The sequence below is a fragment of the Pelecanus crispus genome, chromosome 2, assembly GCF_030463565.1.
Source record: "Pelecanus crispus isolate bPelCri1 chromosome 2, bPelCri1.pri, whole genome shotgun sequence".
In the NCBI taxonomy this organism is placed as follows: domain Eukaryota; kingdom Metazoa; phylum Chordata; class Aves; order Pelecaniformes; family Pelecanidae; genus Pelecanus; species Pelecanus crispus.
In genome coordinates, this window is record NC_134644.1 from 23,197,184 (window position 1) to 23,215,080 (window position 17,897).

At 38.8% G+C, this 17,897-nt stretch overlaps 1 protein-coding gene across 1 annotated transcript in view; it reads right to left on the minus strand.

The window, feature by feature from the left end:
• LOC104030032 (macrophage mannose receptor 1) overlaps nucleotides 1-17,897 on the minus strand; it is a 35,839-nt gene that overhangs the window by 3,748 nt on the left and 14,194 nt on the right. Inside the window, exons 12-26 of the mRNA XM_075705969.1 lie at nucleotides 17,652-17,779; nucleotides 16,231-16,318; nucleotides 14,539-14,683; nucleotides 12,206-12,241; nucleotides 11,939-12,102; nucleotides 11,350-11,417; nucleotides 10,338-10,438; nucleotides 9,851-9,990; nucleotides 8,555-8,669; nucleotides 7,744-7,925; nucleotides 7,001-7,103; nucleotides 5,257-5,486; nucleotides 3,123-3,288; nucleotides 1,616-1,762; nucleotides 413-529 (exon numbers count right to left, since the gene is read on the minus strand). Of these exons, the coding sequence (XP_075562084.1) occupies nucleotides 413-529; nucleotides 1,616-1,762; nucleotides 3,123-3,288; nucleotides 5,257-5,486; nucleotides 7,001-7,103; nucleotides 7,744-7,925; nucleotides 8,555-8,669; nucleotides 9,851-9,990; nucleotides 10,338-10,438; nucleotides 11,350-11,417; nucleotides 11,939-12,102; nucleotides 12,206-12,241; nucleotides 14,539-14,683; nucleotides 16,231-16,318; nucleotides 17,652-17,779 (1,930 nt within the window). The remainder of the gene's footprint in view (nucleotides 1-412; nucleotides 530-1,615; nucleotides 1,763-3,122; nucleotides 3,289-5,256; nucleotides 5,487-7,000; nucleotides 7,104-7,743; nucleotides 7,926-8,554; nucleotides 8,670-9,850; nucleotides 9,991-10,337; nucleotides 10,439-11,349; nucleotides 11,418-11,938; nucleotides 12,103-12,205; nucleotides 12,242-14,538; nucleotides 14,684-16,230; nucleotides 16,319-17,651; nucleotides 17,780-17,897) is intronic.

Consider the following 17,897-nt stretch of genomic DNA (forward strand, 5'->3'; position numbering starts at 1 on the left):
CTTGTTATATCTCACTTTCTTAAAGAACAGTATCTTCTGTGTTGTACCTCTTGAGATATTCCTATCAGCTCTCCACACCTTTGCTGCTGAACCAGCAACAAAGAACCAGCAGACAAGATATTTGAACTGAGGCAATCCCACGTGGTGGCAGCCCTTTGGTGCACCCATGCAATATACAAGACCCATAACTGAAGCCAAGCAAATTTCTTTTCTACAGCCTTTCACACCTATTGGATCAAACCATCAACTTCCAAGAATTTTTAGATTATGTGCTCTCAATCCATCTTTTTGTTTTTAACTAGCTTCTATTGTACTTCAATTAGTTCCTTAAACACAACAATGTATCTTATTCATATTTCTGTCCATTTAATTAAGTCTATTTATGATTATTTATAGAAGTTTAAATAGTTACCATTTACATTTCTGTATATTCCTATCCAAAAGCCACTTGTCTTGCTTGTGTATAAGTCTGCATGCTCTAATAAAAAGTTTGATTCAGCCAGATCTTCTACAGAAGTCAACATACCACCTACAAGAAAAACAACAGAAGATGATTGGAGGTATCCCCTGCCATGGAAGTCAGTTGTAGTTACAGCCTTTGATATGGGATGAGATCAATAATAAAACCTCTCCTGCTGTTAGGGAGTAAGCAAGGATTTAGATAGAGACCAGAAAGTAGTGTTTAGCTGTAGGGGAACAGCACAGGCTGTAAGTGATGTCATCAGAAATGAAAGACATGAAAACACAATGAAGATGATGATTTTTAAAGAGCAGGCAAAGTGCACATTATCTTCAAGTGATTGGATAATATTTTTCATAGGTATTACAGATGATAATTTATTTGTTCTTCATGGTTTGACAGGATATTCTGTAGCATGTAATATTGCACTGCAAACAAATTTGCAATTCAAACTGAAGCGTTAATTTTTCTGGCAATGGTGGTGGAGAAATAGGGCTAAGAGGATCTAAAAAGACATGAAACAACAGGACCCATTTCTTTTGGGCAGTATAGTGCTTCCCTTTCTCTTTCAAGGCCTCCTGCAGCATGGATGAGGTAGCTGATGATTCAGCAGCGTAGGTGGAAGAGGGCCAAGGAGCAGCTCATGGTCTTGGCCAGGACCAGATATCTCTGAGATGGGGGAGGGAAGCGTTTGCCCTCCCCTGGCTCTCCAGGCTGGTCCCCTGGTACAGCAAAGACTTTCAGGCAGAACATGCAACCCCATTTGGATCACATACCCCGTGTTAAAAATAAGTGATTGTTATTATGATATTAACTTCTGCTCTTGTGTAGGGAGAGATACAGAAATGAAGGGATAAGGCAGGAAAGAAGTTAACCCATTTTAAAATCTTACTAAAAAGAGAACTTTTGTGAATGAAGAAATATAACAAGAAACAAGCACAGCTGGAGAAAAACCCAAGGAAAATTGATCACCTTAGTTTCAACAAAGGTGAAAAGCAGACAGCATCAATGGTGAAAAATAAATGAGACATTGATTTCCTTTTTTGAATATGTGTAGGTTTTGCAGCATTGGTTTTCAAGACTTTTTTAAAGTGATTTTTTTTTTTTTTAATGTCAAAATTGAAATCCTATCTTTGGGCAAGAAATAATAATTACCTGATTGAACACACTGAGTCACAGACTGAGCCCAGCTCATTTCATTGGCATTGAAATTATAGCAGTGGCTTCGGAAAGGAATCCAATATATGTGATCAGATTCAGGACATTTTCCAATATCCTGTGGGCGATCAGAAGGAAGTACATCTAGAAGAAATGAGATATTATGGATGCTTTCATTCAGTAGAGATTGCAGCTCTTCAGATATAAAATCAAGTTTAAAACCAAAACCCTTTCTTAAAGGTACTTAAAATATTCTTCAGCACACAGTGCTAGAATTATTAGTGACTATGTCGAGTGACAATGAGGAGCAGAATGCTCAGTCACAGCTGAATGATTCAATGTGAGCCTGCGCTCTTCTGTGTTACCAACTAAATCAAACTTGGACTGTCTCAAGGATATTTGAGTGTTGAGGGGTTTTTTGTTCTAGTTTATTTTGTTATAACCAACAAATTTGTATAAATAAAAGATACAGTAAAGAGCAGAAAAAGACAGAAAACTCCCAAAGCCTCAAGAGGTTCAAATAACAATTTGATTTTAAATGAAGTATCATCTAAATCATAATTTACTGTGGAAATTTCCCATTTAACATTTTCCTCAAGATAATAATCCTTACATAAAATTTCTGAACAGCTTTAACTGACAATGCATGGAATAATCTGAAGTTCATTGGATATTTATGCAGTAGCCCCTCATTTTCCTGCAAGCAATGACACTATGGAATGAAACAGTGACACTGTCAGTTAGTACATGCATTTTTAAAACAAAAATTGCAAATGAATAGATATGAAGTTCATAGTGTGGTCTTGAAAAGAAATTAAAGAAAAACTACACAAAAACAGATCAAAAGAAACTCAGAATTTCCATTAACTCTGTGTCACTAGAGCTAACAGTAGTTGCTCTAATACAAGTGAGAAAGCAAAAAGGTTCAGTCCCATCCTAAGGTTTGCGTGTAGATTTTAATTTGTAGTATTCGTCAGTGACACCCATAGAATTGCTATGAAGTATGAACTTGTGTTTGGGGCCAGTAACAGACTTCTTTTTTTCCCAGATACAACTCCTCCTCCTTTCCCCATTTTTTAGAATCTAATAACAGTAAAGCTGTAACCAGTGTATGAACGCTGCTTATGTTGAAGGAACAAAATTTGTTTTATACTAGTGGACTTTATTGGTTACAATCCTTCCCACAAAATTCCTGCCAGCAAAAAGTTTCACATTCTAGACTCGAAGTGAAATGTTTAGTACTCCCACAATGTCTATGTTTTGTCTGCTCATGACATAGGATATCTCCTACGGCAGTTATCACCCCAGTCCAGTAAAATGGCAGTATCTTGGCTGGTGAATGGCAACTCCATCAAAATAGAACATTGTTCATGCAAAATAAAGGTATTGACATTACATACTCAGGCTTATTATTCCTTAATATATACTTAGAAAGTTGTATTTCAGTCAAAGCAGATCGAGCAAGGTTTCTGCCATAAAACCAAAAGTCATCGCCATAGCTTACCCTCAGATTTTTTGCAGACAGGAAAATGTTTTTCATTACAAGGTGCTGTTTTCCAGGTCCCGTGGAGCTCTAGATAGACACAGGCTATTTTCTGTTTTGGTTCTCCATAGTACCACTTAGAAAAACTTATTTTCCTTTTATCTGCCCATCTGTAATAGCCATAACTCTAAAATTAAAACAGACATTTGACATAATTTTTCTACACTCTCATCTGCTGTTTCAGGTAAGTGGATTTACATAAATGCACATTTTCACAGTGATATATATAGAGCTCAGTTTGTATATCTGTGCTAGTACTGTTAAAATGTTAATTGAATCAGGACTCAGCAATGTAAAAATAAGACACAGCAGTATGCCTCCCATGCTGAAAGGTGTTTTGAAGGCTAAATGGTGCTTCCCAGGTGCTGCTGGTGCTCAGTCCATTCTCGGGCAACATTGTGAGATGGAATCACCGTTCCAGAAGAGTCAGGTCACCATGAAGGGCAACATAAGCAGGGGAACATGAAATCTGTGGAAAGCTCAGGTAGAAGTGGGTCTCAGAGCTGCTTGTCAAACAAGGACTCTAAGCTCAAGTACAGTTTTGAGGAGAAACATTCAGGAGTGACCTGCAGCTATCACTATGAAAAATCTGAGAAAATTATTAGATTGTTAGGAGCAAAAGATAAATACACAGGAACAGGAAGTCTTGAGTCTTTGTTTAGACTTCCCCCCTCCCTGCCCTTTTGTATTTTTTTTTTCCAGGAAGAGTCAGAAAAAATACAAGGAAAAGGGAACAGGCCCAGGCAGTATATTGCTGACATTAAGAACTGAAGGATAAAATGTGATCCCACTCTAGTGTCTAGATGTGTCAAGGGGTCAGGTACACAAGCCCCTCCTGAGCCTGGCACCATCAGGGCAAGATTGCTGCCTGGGAAACAGGAGGAACCACAAAGCTTCACTCTGCAACAGCAGGGCCAGCTCATTTATAAGGACCAGGAGAACATGTCTGGTGACCCAAACGTGATCGTAATGGAATTTTAACTGCTTTCTAAACCATGTTTCTATGACTGTAAAAACAACCAACTTTGATATCAAGTGGACTTAAACACTATTATTTTATTTTGGATAGAGATGTCCTGTGGACTTGTGCAAGTGGGAGAATTCATGCCAAGGTTGGCCACTACCAATCACTTATGTATTCTAAGACCAAGCATTTTGTTTGGTAGGGAGAGGCACTGTTAGAATCATGGAAATACGTATTGTTCAGCAACAAGTAAATTGTCTCAGACAACATAGCCTTCTAAGAGGCTTTATCAGAGTGCTGCTGCATCATATAATCAGAAAAGTTATTTTTATACAGCATTTATTGTAAGTTCTCCCTAGGGATACTGAATTTCAGGCGTGTTTTGCTATGTTATATATCAGTGTGTAATCACAATGAGTAAAAACAACCACTAGTTAAGAAAATTATTACTGATGAAAAAGCTCTTTTTTATTATCAAGGTAGTCTAGTCAGCTCAAAGAACAATGCAATAGAAACATGATGGTTAAGTGCATTGAGCAACTGCATATTCACTAGAGAAGCTGAAGTTCATTTTGGCACTCAGTCACAGAGCTAATAAGACTGATGCTCACTCAAGTGTTCCCTTACACAGTGGTGGACCTGGATCTCCGTATTCACTTCTTCTGGTACAGTATAGCTTTTACTGCTTTTGATCTTTGGGACTTAGCAGGCATAACAAGGAGGGTGTTTGGAGGCACATGGCATTTTCTGTGAACCTTCTGAACCAAAAAGTAATGAAAAAGCTACAGCTGCCACAAGGCATGATCACAAGGCACTAGCCTTAACAACCGTGTTGGTCCCTTTGAATAGAATTCACATCTCCTAAAAATGGCCATCTAAAAGTTAACCAGGTAGTTTGACCTAAGTATCTAAGATTCCCATAGAGTTAGTAAAGAGACGCCCGCACTGTCAGAGGTTCCCATCCTTCTCCTTTGCCTAAGATGGAGTTTGATGATGGAAGATGGATGAAGTTAAATGGAGTGCTGCCCACCAGTCCTAGGTTTCTAAATCTGTTCAGGCTACAATTCTCCCTGCTGATGGTAATCCAATTATAGCATTTAACTGCACCATCTATCAATTTATTAATCTTACCACATTGCTGTTGAGTCCAATCCATAAGGGCTCTCCATATTGTGCTGCCTGCAGCAGCAGGAATATATTACTGTAATAATCAAAAATGCTGGCAAGCTCTGAAGATTTCTTCTTGCAGGCTTTTCTTGCTTCTTCCCAATTCATTTTAGAAGGAATTATTAAATAGCTGCTGTTACCATAATGGATGAAATCAGAATCTGGAGCAGCTGTGGAATGAAACAGTTCAGGCTCTGTAGGAAAGAGGTATAAATTTGAGAGGAAGGGGAGAAAACAGTGAAAATTACTAGCTACCTGAATAGCAGGTATTACTTTTGAGTAACAGATGAATGTTGTGTGGCAGCACAGGGAGCAAGTAAAAGCATTTCTTATTTAAAACACAGGAGATATTTTAACAGTGACTTGGAATTATTTATAACTACAGTGTAAATAGTGTATTCAGGGATTAGGGAGAGACAGAGGATGAGCTGTACATTATCTAGACATACACTGCACCAGATGAAATTATGTGAATACTGGTCACATAGTGATCCTTCCCCCAGAGCTCTTCAGGTTCCCCTCCCACAGTGCAGGTGAAATTCCTCCCAAGCACAAGCTTGGTGCAGGATCTCCACACCACTTCAGTCTCTAAATAGGGGTGAAATTCATTCTAAGCAAAGTTTGTGGCTCTGCCGCTGCTTCTTTCTCATGTAGGATGAAGTGAAAAAGGAAACTGTAGTTGGACTTTAAATAAAATATGTGGAAGTAGAAGGCAAAGACCTAGAGCTAGTGATGGGGACAGGGAAAGGACAAAAACTGCCTTTGTGTTCAGTCAGTATCAAGAATGCCCTGGCAATTGTTTTTGCTAGTGACGCCCTTGTGCTGCTTTCTGCACTTGCACAGGACAGAGCTGTGAAGCATCTGGCCCAGCTGTGGCTTCTTCCTGTATTTTTACTTGCTGCTCAGCAGTTTCCTGTTTCTATTCCTGTGGACTCTGCAGTGTAGCTGTGCTCCGGATGTGTCTCCCACCCTGAGGATGCACAAAGAAAACTAGAACTCTTGTCCTTCTGATTATTTCTGGGCTTGTGATATGAACACATTGCTAGAGACTGATGAGCAAAATAACCAGTTTAACTGACCTTAGTTAACCCCCCGATGGAATATGTGTGAGGGTTTTTTAGTAAGGGGGGGCTTAGGTCTGGAGGTAAGAGTGGGGAAGCTGCTTTTAGTGTATTGTCTAATTAGCTAAGATACCCATGCTGGAGGTCACTGATGGATTTGTCTTTATGCTTTGTATTTGCATTTGCAAAATAATCTCATTCAGATACCTATATCTGTGCTAGCTGGGTAAAGCACAGATGGCTAAACTTTTCTCTCAATGGAGAAAAAAGGCATTTTGAAGGCATAGCTCTTCTAACCTCTTCTGGGCATTTGCCTCAGGATGAGGCAGGTGAATCCTGCCTTCAAAGTGTCTATTCGTCATGGTTGGGCAACTGATTTAAGTGTAGATATTTGCAAGGTAGGTGAAGTCAGCCTCTGTGAATGTTGGTGGGTATACTGGTAGGGGAGATGCTGTAAAGCCAAAACTATTTTATAATCCTTATCCCAGAGCAGGGTTTGTGTCTGGAATTTCTGAGCTGGGAAAGTAGCTCTGCTTCGCTCACGCCAGCTGCTACAGGTGCAGCCGGGCAACTACAACTGAGGACTCATACGGTCAGATTGTTCAGTAAATGTCTTCCAAAAAAAAAAAGTGAAAAATAAAACATACTGCTGTCCATCTGGCAAATATAGCTTTTGTTATGCTGGCAGTCAGTGTTTTCCCAGTACCCTGCTTCTTCTACAGATCTTTTTGTCATTGCAATACAGTCAGTCTAGGGAAAAATTAAAAAAGAAAATTATAGCTGATAAAGTAGAAAATGTCTGGCAAAATAATAGAAATAGGTTTGAGGAGACAAAGTTTATAGCTTTCTTTTCTAATTTTCTGACTCATTTTCATTTATTGTTTCTTGGAAATGGGACATATTATATTATATATCTTAAGCAAATGTACTTTGCTTGGCAGATTACTGCAAGAACTTTTGTCAGTTTATTAAAATTTCTTGGAGTGCACCAAAACTATTTTTATTATGTAGGTTATGGTAATCTGTACTGAATTTGTTGAACTTTCATTTGGATTCATGCTGTACAAGGAGAAACAAATTAAAAATCCCAGCTAGTAATACTGAAAATTTTCAGTAAAATCTAATAATTCTAATACTTTTAATTAATTCTATCAGTAATTATAATACAGCATTCCTTTTCTGCAGTTCTAGACTTCTACAAAGGAATGACAGTAAGTGTAGACTCTAAACAGGCCTATTAATCTCTGGGTACAGCTTTAAAATCTTGATTTCTGAAATATTCAGTTCCCTTCTGCTTTAAGGCATTGAAATATAGGATCCTAGCTGAGACAGAAGTCAGGCTGGTTACTCTAACCTTGAGTTACGCATTTTCTGACTTTCTTCTGTTTACCTGTACTGTAATATACTTCCTGTCAACTTCTATGTATTTATCTCTAAATGGGAATTGTCTTGCCCACTTTGAATAGTCAAAAAAGCTTCCATCTGTCCAAAGGTATACACTCTCACTGTTAATGTCATTCAGTCCGATCCATGTTTCATTGGCAACATCCTTTAGGTGGAAGGTGAAGAAGGCTATTTAAAAAGAGAGAGAGAGAGAGTAGCTGAGGAGTTGCCTTTCTTCAAATTCAGTGTAAACCAAATGCCACATAAAACAAGTAATCAACTTTTTAAAATACTGGAAATATCAAGTTCAGTATTGTTAGACTGTGAGTTAAAAGAGAAAAATTACAACGGGTAATTGAACTGAAGCAGTTTGATTTCATTAAAAAAAAAAGGAAAAGTTTTTTAGATAAAAATGATGTAGACTTCTTGGAAATATTATAGAAATCAGGGATAGAAGGGACTTCAAAAGGATTGATCAGTCTTCCCCAAGGTGGCATCAATGACACATATGTCATTTCTGATGGATGTTTGTTTACTAACTTGAATACCTGTGGGCATTTCATTGCTATGAACTACTACTGTTTGTCCTATCTTCCAAGGCCATGGGGAAGAGATTATGCTGTTCCCTCCACATGACACTTTTGCCAAGAGATGGGAAGTGTCATAATATCTGACTCCAGTCTTCTCTCTGGATTAAGCAGCTCCAGGTCTTCCTTCACAGGTTATGCGATTTAGATCTGGAGGATAGTCTGGCCTTGTCATTAGATGGTGAAATGTGCTGGCTTCATACTTAGCGCCAAAAGGTTCAGATGTCATACCTTGCACTTGCTCATTGTGTATAGAGGCCAAATTTCCCCCTAACTCTATACAAGCACTTCTTGCAGAGTGCCAAGTCAGTCTCTCTTCTTCTCTGGATCCAAATATTTTGTAACACTGTGGGGAGAGTAAAGGATTAGACAAAATTTCCAGTGTCAAAGAGTATTAAAACCATTGGTTTTGATTAATTCAGTTCTAGTCCCTGCATGTAAAGAGCAGCAGGTGGGGAATCTGCTGAAATGAGAACACTTTCAGCGAGCAAGAAGGAGACCCAGCTAATCACAGCGATGCGCGTGCAGCACTTACAAACCCGTGGGCTGTCCAAGGTTAGCGCTGGGCAAGAGCAGGCAACCTCCAAAAGCTTTTGGGGAATTAAGTAGATATCCAGGGTGCACAGGTAGAGATTTCAGGTCCCATTACTGAAAAGTAGAGTTTTTGAAAGTAGTTCCTGATGGGGAATATAATTTGGGGTAGGCATCTCTCAGGTCAAGTTCTTTCAATTATATACCACAGACTTAGTGCTAAGCCTGAGCTTGTGTGAGCACTCAGCATGAGTGGAACGGCATCAGGAAGAAGTGTTCTTTTGTACCATGTATTAGTATCCCATGGGGATTTTTTCCTGAATACCAGTGTAAAAAATTGTTTTTGTGGTTGCGTATGTTCTGAGGGACAGGAGACATGGTTTTTAACTGGCATGTACTGATGCTCCTTTTTTATGCCCTTTGAATGCATAGAAACTTTTCCTATTTATTGCACTGTGGGATTCATTTGTGGTTTTCAGTTGTTGGTCGGGTTTTTTTAAGTTCATATAGCCAGGTGTACTTTTGCTTAACTTAGCAAAAAACAACGTTTGCTTGTTTTCTATATTTGATTTGACATTTATTGCTGTTTGTGTTACTCAAGATGAGTTGTTGTGATAGCTGATTACATATGAAAAGTGTGACCTTTCATTTTTTCATCTCAGTGTTACACAGAAAAAGTGGGTTATGCTTACAGATAAGGATAATGGAAGAGGATTTCTGTGCAGTATCTCTAAAATAAACAGAAAATCCTAGAAACTGAAAAAGTAACTATGGCTAACTATTTACAAAAATTATAACTTAAAACATTCAAATTCACCTTTTTCTGAGATTTAGATACAGGCTTGCCAACATGAAAATTGATTACACTGCTAATTAGAATACCACTTAATAAACTGGTGTATAAAGTGACAGAATTTATGTACTGAGATAAAAGGGGTAGTTGTTTTCTCTACCTATAGCAAATCTGCTAAATATGGCTGAGATTTGTTACTCCACCTTATTGTTAAACAAAAGCCAAGTTTCAGGACATCCTCCCAGAGGTAGAAGTAGAGTAGGAGCAAATCCTGAGTAAGTTGAATTGTGCCTTTCACAGATGAAGGCATTTTTCACAGCACAGCTTATATCTTTCCAAAAGCCTGTAAATAAATGGAATACAGAGAATCACTGTCTGAAACTTTTGTACTATGATTACAGCAGTCAGCCCCAGACAGTATTCCTAAAGCAGAAATGGAACCTTCCGGAGGCAGGTGAAACAGTTGCCTTGTACACATTTACCTAAATACACTCCTCCTTCTTCTGTGGTATGTTCGTCTCCTAATAGTGATGGCGTGGTTTTAAACCTCAGGGTACTTGTTATAAAAAACTGTCCAGTATTGTTCAACTACCTATTTGTGGGGTAGCCTTATATTTAAATATGTAGCAAACATTTTGGATTTTGATGCTAAATTTTCAACCACATATTTCTTGTTGCTATTTTACTCACCAAAATCTCTTGACATTATCACACAGTTTTCATCATTATTCGCAAAATTGGGTTCGTTCGGAGCCCAGGCAACATAGTTCACCGGGGTCTGATCTAGCCAGCTGAAAGAAACAAGGTGACAGTGGCTGCTGGGCGAACATCTCTAGCAAGTGTTTAGTTACAAGGTCTGTTTAGGTAAAGGGCTAAGCAAGGTATTAGCAGTGACCAGAGGGCAAAGACTCTACATACACTGGAGAGGACATATCCACAGCACCGTGGCTGCTTCTCATGTTTAGTACTCTCATATTCAAGTCCCATCACCATCCCATTTTGCCAGAGGTTGGATAAACAATGTCATACTTGAAGGGAAATCTTCTTATGGTCTGGACAAGACTGAAACCCCAAGATCTGACCAGTGCACAGACTTCCCTTTCATCCCAGAAAGGTGTCCTCCTGGAAGCCTTCTACAAACAGATTTCTAAAAGAGGTTCCCTACCAGCAATTTCAGAAAGCTGTTGGGTCAGGTGTTGCTTACACTTCTTGCTTCCAGCTCACGTAACTTGAACCACTGGCATTAGTCTGATTAAACCCTTACATCCCCATTTTATCAAAACCTCCTGGGGTTTCTCTGTAGCCATTGTCGACCTGGTCAGAGTTAATCTCATCCTAAGGTTGATGTCTAAAGTGGATCAGGTGACTAACCTCCTCAAATTAGCTGCTTCTCCTCACTACCTATGAAGGGTTGCTTGGTGTTTAACTCCGTTCTCTCAGTGTAAGACATGAAGTGAAATTAATCTTAGCCATGAACTTCTAGTGGTTTTACAGTCCCAGATTTGGAGGCAAAACACATTGCTCTGCTTAAGTATGAGTATGGAAGAACTTAACACTTTTGATCTGAGACTTCTGAAAACTATCCAGAGGTCAGTTGCACAACAGTTACTAACTTGTAAAATGAAAACACACACAAATGCTCCCATAGAGTGAGATGAAGTTACCATCTTTTGTTGCCCATTGCCAGTTTTTCTTTACTCACCTGAATTTCTGATCAAAGCTGACAACTAAGCCAATGAAATATGATTCCATTCTGAGTTTTGTGTAAATCTAAAACAAAAGTGATTAACTGTTAAGCACTAAACAGTTCCTCAACATCAGGTAAAAATCTGGAAGCCCATTAACCATGCCTGTGATTTTTTTTTTTTCCTTTTTTTTTTTTTTTTTGTTTGTTTTCCCCTCAGGATTTAAGCCTCAGGCAAGAACATTGTAGGTTTGGACCCAGGTTTCAAGCAGGCAACAGTGATATGGGGAACAACCTGGAATGAGGAACCCGCTGGACAGGAAAGCAATAATCACTGTGCCAAACACTACATATTTTAGAAGAGATAAGCAACCTGGGCCTGAACTATCCTTTGCTGTGCCTTTAACATTTGCATGCCTTTTTTCTCTGCCTATTAAAATCAGTAGTAATTTCTTTACAGGTCCTGAACAAATATATTGTTATATAAATAAGTAATGTAGGACAACAGCTCAGGGCTCTATCCTAGCTAAATAGATAGGCTGTTCCCTTTATTTTATCAGCTGCTCTGCTTCAGAATTCAATGATAATTAATAGGCTCAGTGCTTACATATTTCCATAGAAATTGTCTTTTGCTTTCATTCTGAATGACAACAAGATCTGCAAAGTTCTTCTGACAAACTCCCCGTGCTTCTTCCATATGGACACGTTCTTTGCTGAAATAGTACTGTTTATCTTCATATATAATCCATCCATCATTAGTGGCTTGATATTCTGAAAGATAAAAAAATCATATATATATTACATTCATATCTGGTCTGCACAAAGTCGGAAAACTATACAGTAAACTTTTCTTTGAAAGCAGAAAAAATCCTACCAAGTTTGTAGTTCAGTTCAGGTTTTACCAGTGTACCTGTAAAATAGAAGGTCATCATGAGCTACATTCCAAATACAAAAAAATCCAGAGATATTTGCTTTGTGTAGTTGCAAATGCTTTGTATAATAGAGAAAAAAAAAAACAAACTATGAATTATCTAATGCATATTCAAGATTTTAGAGCACATACCACTGGATTAAATTAAAAAATATGTATAATTTAGAAACATTTATCTAGCGAAAAATATCTATCTTTAAAGAATATATACGAATCTCCAAAAGCACCGTTAAACAATCCAGGATGTGCAGTAAACACTTTGTAGATGAAACTAACATCGGTTTGAAAATCTATTTAGTATTTTTACTTGGCATGCTATATTATTATTTTTTTTTATGTTCATGGGACTAGAGCCAAACAACATAATCCAGCCAATATATTCAGTTCTCAAGCTTACCTACGTAGTAGTAAACTAGTCACAAGCTTGATGCTGGTATTTTATTAATACAACACATTATTTCCAGTGTCTCAATGCGTTCCTCCTATCCTGATGGCTTGGCTTTTACTAGGAAAGTCTGGTTTTAAGAGTCCTGGAGAGCCAGTAGATACCAAACCCAACTTTCTGATTACAGGATGGACCAGGAGGAAGCAATTAACCTGTTGCTATTCCCAGAGTGAACTATAGCCCCTCAAAGGTAGCTCTGCTTTCATTCGGATGCCTCTTATTTTGTTCTTCACAAGGACTACCAATTCTGTTCTTAGAGTTCTCCATTTCTTCTGTGGTTTGATGGAAAGGAACACATTATCAAAGAAATGACAGGAACAGTTTAGATAAGAAATCAGCAAACAAATGAAAAAGCAATTAAAATTCTTCTGTTGGGAGCTTTTAAACATTTTCTTCTTAAGTACTTAGTGAAGAATAGAACTAAAATTAGTCAAATATTTTCATGATGAATTGTCATACTTTACCTCTTTTTGCTTTTATTTTTTAATCCTAATGTAACTATAACATTCCTTGTTTTTCAAAAAAATGGTGTATCTTAAGTAAATATGTGTCTTAAGTGACTATGAAGGAATTAACAGCTGAGCATCTCTCATGGTGATCATCACATAATTTAGATTCACAATAACAAGATCTAATTCTTTTATTTTTTTACTTTTGAAAGGTCATCCAGGATCAAGATAAACTGATCAGACTCTATGTCATGGTTTCTGAACTCCTCCTGAGTAATCTCACCAAGAGCAGAGCGCCACATCTGTACAAAGCAGCGTGATCAGTGCACCAGAAAAGGCTGCACAGGATGTACTGCTTTGAACTGGTATACGGAAGTCAGTGTTCTGATGGTGCATTTGTATGACTAATCTACCCACAAGGGAACAGTGATTCTTCCTTTTCAGTTAAGCAATTTTTCAGTGTTAGCACGGTGCCTTATTTGCTGTTGAAGGGTAATGGTTTGTTGGCAGAGTCATCAAATATTACATATAGTCAGTGTTTTTTATACAACTGCTTCTCCCTTCCCCTCCCTATTGTGCCTCCTACTAGTTCCCTGTGTGCATCCAACTTTCTTTTCATTTCAAGAAGCTCTTAAGAATCTCCTGCTCCATGGAGTTGCATACAAGTACTCAGTTTACAACCAGGAAGCAGGGATGTAAAGGTAGGACTGAGTAAGCAAAACAAGTTCTTTCATTATCGGTTGTCACTTAGGGTCCTCAACCCATGAAGACGGTGTTTCCCACTGGCAGGCACCCCAGTGCCTGTCCATCAGGTCCAGTTCATGCCCTGGCACCAGGTGCGGGAGGCCCAGCATTAGGGCCCTGCTTCCCAGGCAAAGCTGGTGGATGCAAGAGTCCTTCAAGGCTACACCAGCCTCTACTTTTGATCTCTTTTTCAGAGTTGCTGGTTCCTATAGCAATTGATCCCTCTCTTTGGTTCCCATTATTCATTTCACAGTGGAAGCAAAGCTTTTTTCTCTTTCGTACAGACAACTCTAGTGTCCTGCATCTTTGGCTCTCCTGGGTAAGCCTGAAGCAGATAGAAATACATGGAGGAGATAAAAGGAGAGGGGATAAGTACCTTTGCCTTGCAAATTTATTCAACCTATGGCAGAAAGAGATAAAGCCAGAGATAAAGTAATAGGGACATCTTTAACTTCCTGCATCTGAGTACAATTGAAATATCTCGATTCATTCCTCTTGCTTTATGTGTTGCCTTCACTGCAACTGGTTTTAAAATTAACAATTCCCAGTATCTTTCTTTGTTTCAATTTGTTTAAATCCATACAATTTGGTTTTGAACTTGTGTTTATTGCTCCAATTAAATGGGGAAGTAATCATACCTTTTTTTGTTTCACAAATCCAATTAAGTAAATGTTCACAGCGCAAGTCATTCCAGCGCATTTGGGGTGATCTATTAAACATAACACAATGTTCAAGTTCTTTGTGGTTGTTGGGTTCATCTTCATCCCAGTTCTCATAAATTACCTGTGTTGGAAATACATCTCAATTACCATGTGGTTCGAGCTGAGTGGAAGTAATTGAGATTGCCATCGTAACACAATTTCAGGATCTCATCATCTCAAGTACATTGTTTATAGGATCAATAGAAGTTCAGACAGGTCTGAGAGGGCTGTGAAAGTCATGCTGATCAGTTCACTTTTCCCATCACTCCCCGGAGAAGGTGTAAATATTACACAGTACAGAAAATTATGTTTCTGATGGAGGAAAAACTGATGGGCCAAGGGAGTCGTGTTCATAGAATCATAGAATCATAGAATTGTTTAGGTTGGAAAAGACCTTTAGGATCATCCAGTCCAACCATTAACCTACACTACCAAGTCCACACTAAACCAGTCAAGGGTAGACTAGACTAAACCATGTCCCAAAGTGCCACATCTACCCGTTTTTTGAACACTTCCAGGGATGGTGACTCCACCACCTCTCTGGGCAGCCTGTTCCAATGCTTGACTACCCTTTCCGTGAAGAAATTTTTCCTAGTATCTAATCTAAACCTCCCCTGATGCAGCTTGAGCCCATTTCCTCTTGTCCCATCACTTGTTACTTGGGAGAAGAGACCAACACCCACCTTGCTACAACCTCCTTTGAGGTAGTTGTAGAGAGTGATAAGGTCTCCCCTCAGCCTTCTTTTCTCCAGGCAAAACAACCCCAGTTCCCTCAGCTGCTCCTCACAGGAGTCTAGACTCTTCACCAGCTTCGTTGCCCTTCTCTGGACACGCTCCAGCACCTCAATGTCCTTCTTGTATTGAGGGGCCCAAAACTGGACACAGTATTCCAGGTGCGGCCTCACCAGTGCCGAGTACAGGAGGACAATCACCTCCCTGCTCCTGCTGGCCACACTATTCCTGATACAAGCCAGGATGCTGTTGGCCTTCTTGGCCACCTGGGCACACTGCTGGCTCATGTTCAGCTGGCTGTCGACCAACACCCCCAGGTCCTTTTTGGCCAGGCAGCTTTCCAGCCACTCTTCCCCAAGCCTGTAGCATTGCCTGGGGTTGTTGTGACCCAAGTGCAGGACCCGACACTTGGCCTTGTTCAACCTCATACAGTTGGCCTCAGCCCATCGATCCAGCCTGTCCAGGTCCCTCTGCAGGGCCATCCTACCCTCCAGCAGATCGACACTCCCACCCAACTTGGTGTCATCTGCAAACTTACTGAGGGTGCACTCAATCCCCTCATCCAGATCATCGTTATCTCTGTGAAAGATGGCAACATGACTTCTCTGTACTGACATACAGCAGTGCCTGGTCTGGGATGCTGTGAAGATCTAAGAACATGGACTGTGGAGGATGGGATATAACATGGTACCAGCAATGAAACAGAGGCAATTTTGTACTTCTATTAGTGTGTTAAGACACTGAGCACTGCAGCTGTTCAGCTGATGGATAAAGGGCTGCCATACACCTGCTGAAGGTTTAAAGAGATTGGAAAAAAGGCATAAAGAGATGAAAAGAGATGAAAAGAGATGTCTAAAGGACAGAAAGTCAGTTAATATCCAGCAAATAAGTACTCACAGGGGAACCATCAATCCAGGCAAATCCTTCATCAGGATTTAAGAGAAACAAACCGATCCAGAAAGCCTGAGTGTTCAGTCCTTTATCCCTAAAATAAATCATACAATGTAGACACATGAGTGTAGAAAGAGGGGCCATGATGTAAATGCTGGAAAGCATAGAAACATGCTGCTTTCTGAATTGAGAGCTGCTCCCTCACTGTTGGCCCATAGCTTGGCTCACTGCCTGCACTCTGTCAAGGGGTTTGACAGTGCTCTGTGTTGGGACAAGGCTTGCCATATTTGACTGTAAGTTAAAGGACAAGCGATGTGGCACAGAGCTAGCCCAAGCTCCCATCCTTGTGGCTGTAACACAGCTCTTGGCTGTAGCATGAGCAGCACAGACAGAGGCTTTAGCAAAAGTAAAGCATCAATAGAGAACTATAATACTATTTAATTAATGAAAAATAGTGAAAAATATTTTTCAGCTGCTGTAATTTGCTTCTTGGCACTTCCTATGTAGTTTATTTAATAGTTCATGCTATTTATTTTGTGGTACCTATGGACCAGATAAAACAGAATCCTATTTCATTCACTACATAACACAAAGATTTCCCTCTGCAAAGATTTCATAGTCTAAAGAAAAGAAACTTAATAGACAAGTAAAATCACATTCAGGTTCTCACAATACTGAAAAATAATACAAAGAGGAAGGATGAGATCACAAAGACTTTTCTGTGTGACAGTGTTAAATCTGTTTGAGAAATTAAACCTAGATTCACCCCTATGTGAAACAGTTTTGGTTAAATATATAATATGTGCCATTGAGATGACTTGACATTACGGAATACAATCAGAATGTATGGTCTAATTTGGGGGGAAAATAATGGCATAATTTCTACGTTGCGGGCAAGACATAGCATCTACAGTGCTAGCAAAAATTAATTAAAATTAATTCCTGTTTGATTTCAGGAGTCTTCCGTTTATAGTCAGAAAATTTCCACATTAAGTCCTTGCATTTTAGTTTATGTTACACATTAACTCAAGAGGTTTTTTAATGAGTTGATTAAAATATGAATTGCAGCCAATTAAAAAAAAGGCACAGTTAGAGCTAAACATTTTATTGTCTCCCTTTTGGAAGAGGGACTAACATGTACAGAGTTGATCAGCTCTGGAGAATAGTCTTGATAAAAACCTGATGAATAATAAAATGATTAATAATAAAAATAATGAAAGTTTCAAAACTATCAAAGCCTCTGAAATATTCAAGATTTTTTTTTTAAAGCAAAGTTTCAGGATGATATTTCCAGATGAAAATTTTCCATTTTAATTTAAAATTTGACTGTGTTTATTCACTCACTTGCCCAGCTCCAGATATATTTTGAAGGAATTCTTATGTAACATAGCATGAACATGAAAAATAATCGTTGTGCAAGTACTCACGATGCTAATTGCCATAATAAAATTTGATCTTCTCTTGTATTGATTGTGACCAGATTTCCTCCTATTTCTCTACAGAATTCTTCAGCCTCAAACCAAGACTTCTTTTGGTTTCCCTCTCTCACAAAAAACTATTGAGGAAAAAAAAAGTAAAAATAAATCACTAAATGTGCAAAATTTGGCATATAAAAATATATAACTGCCTATGTAATTAAAATCAGTATCACTTTAGCACCCCTTTATTCTTGA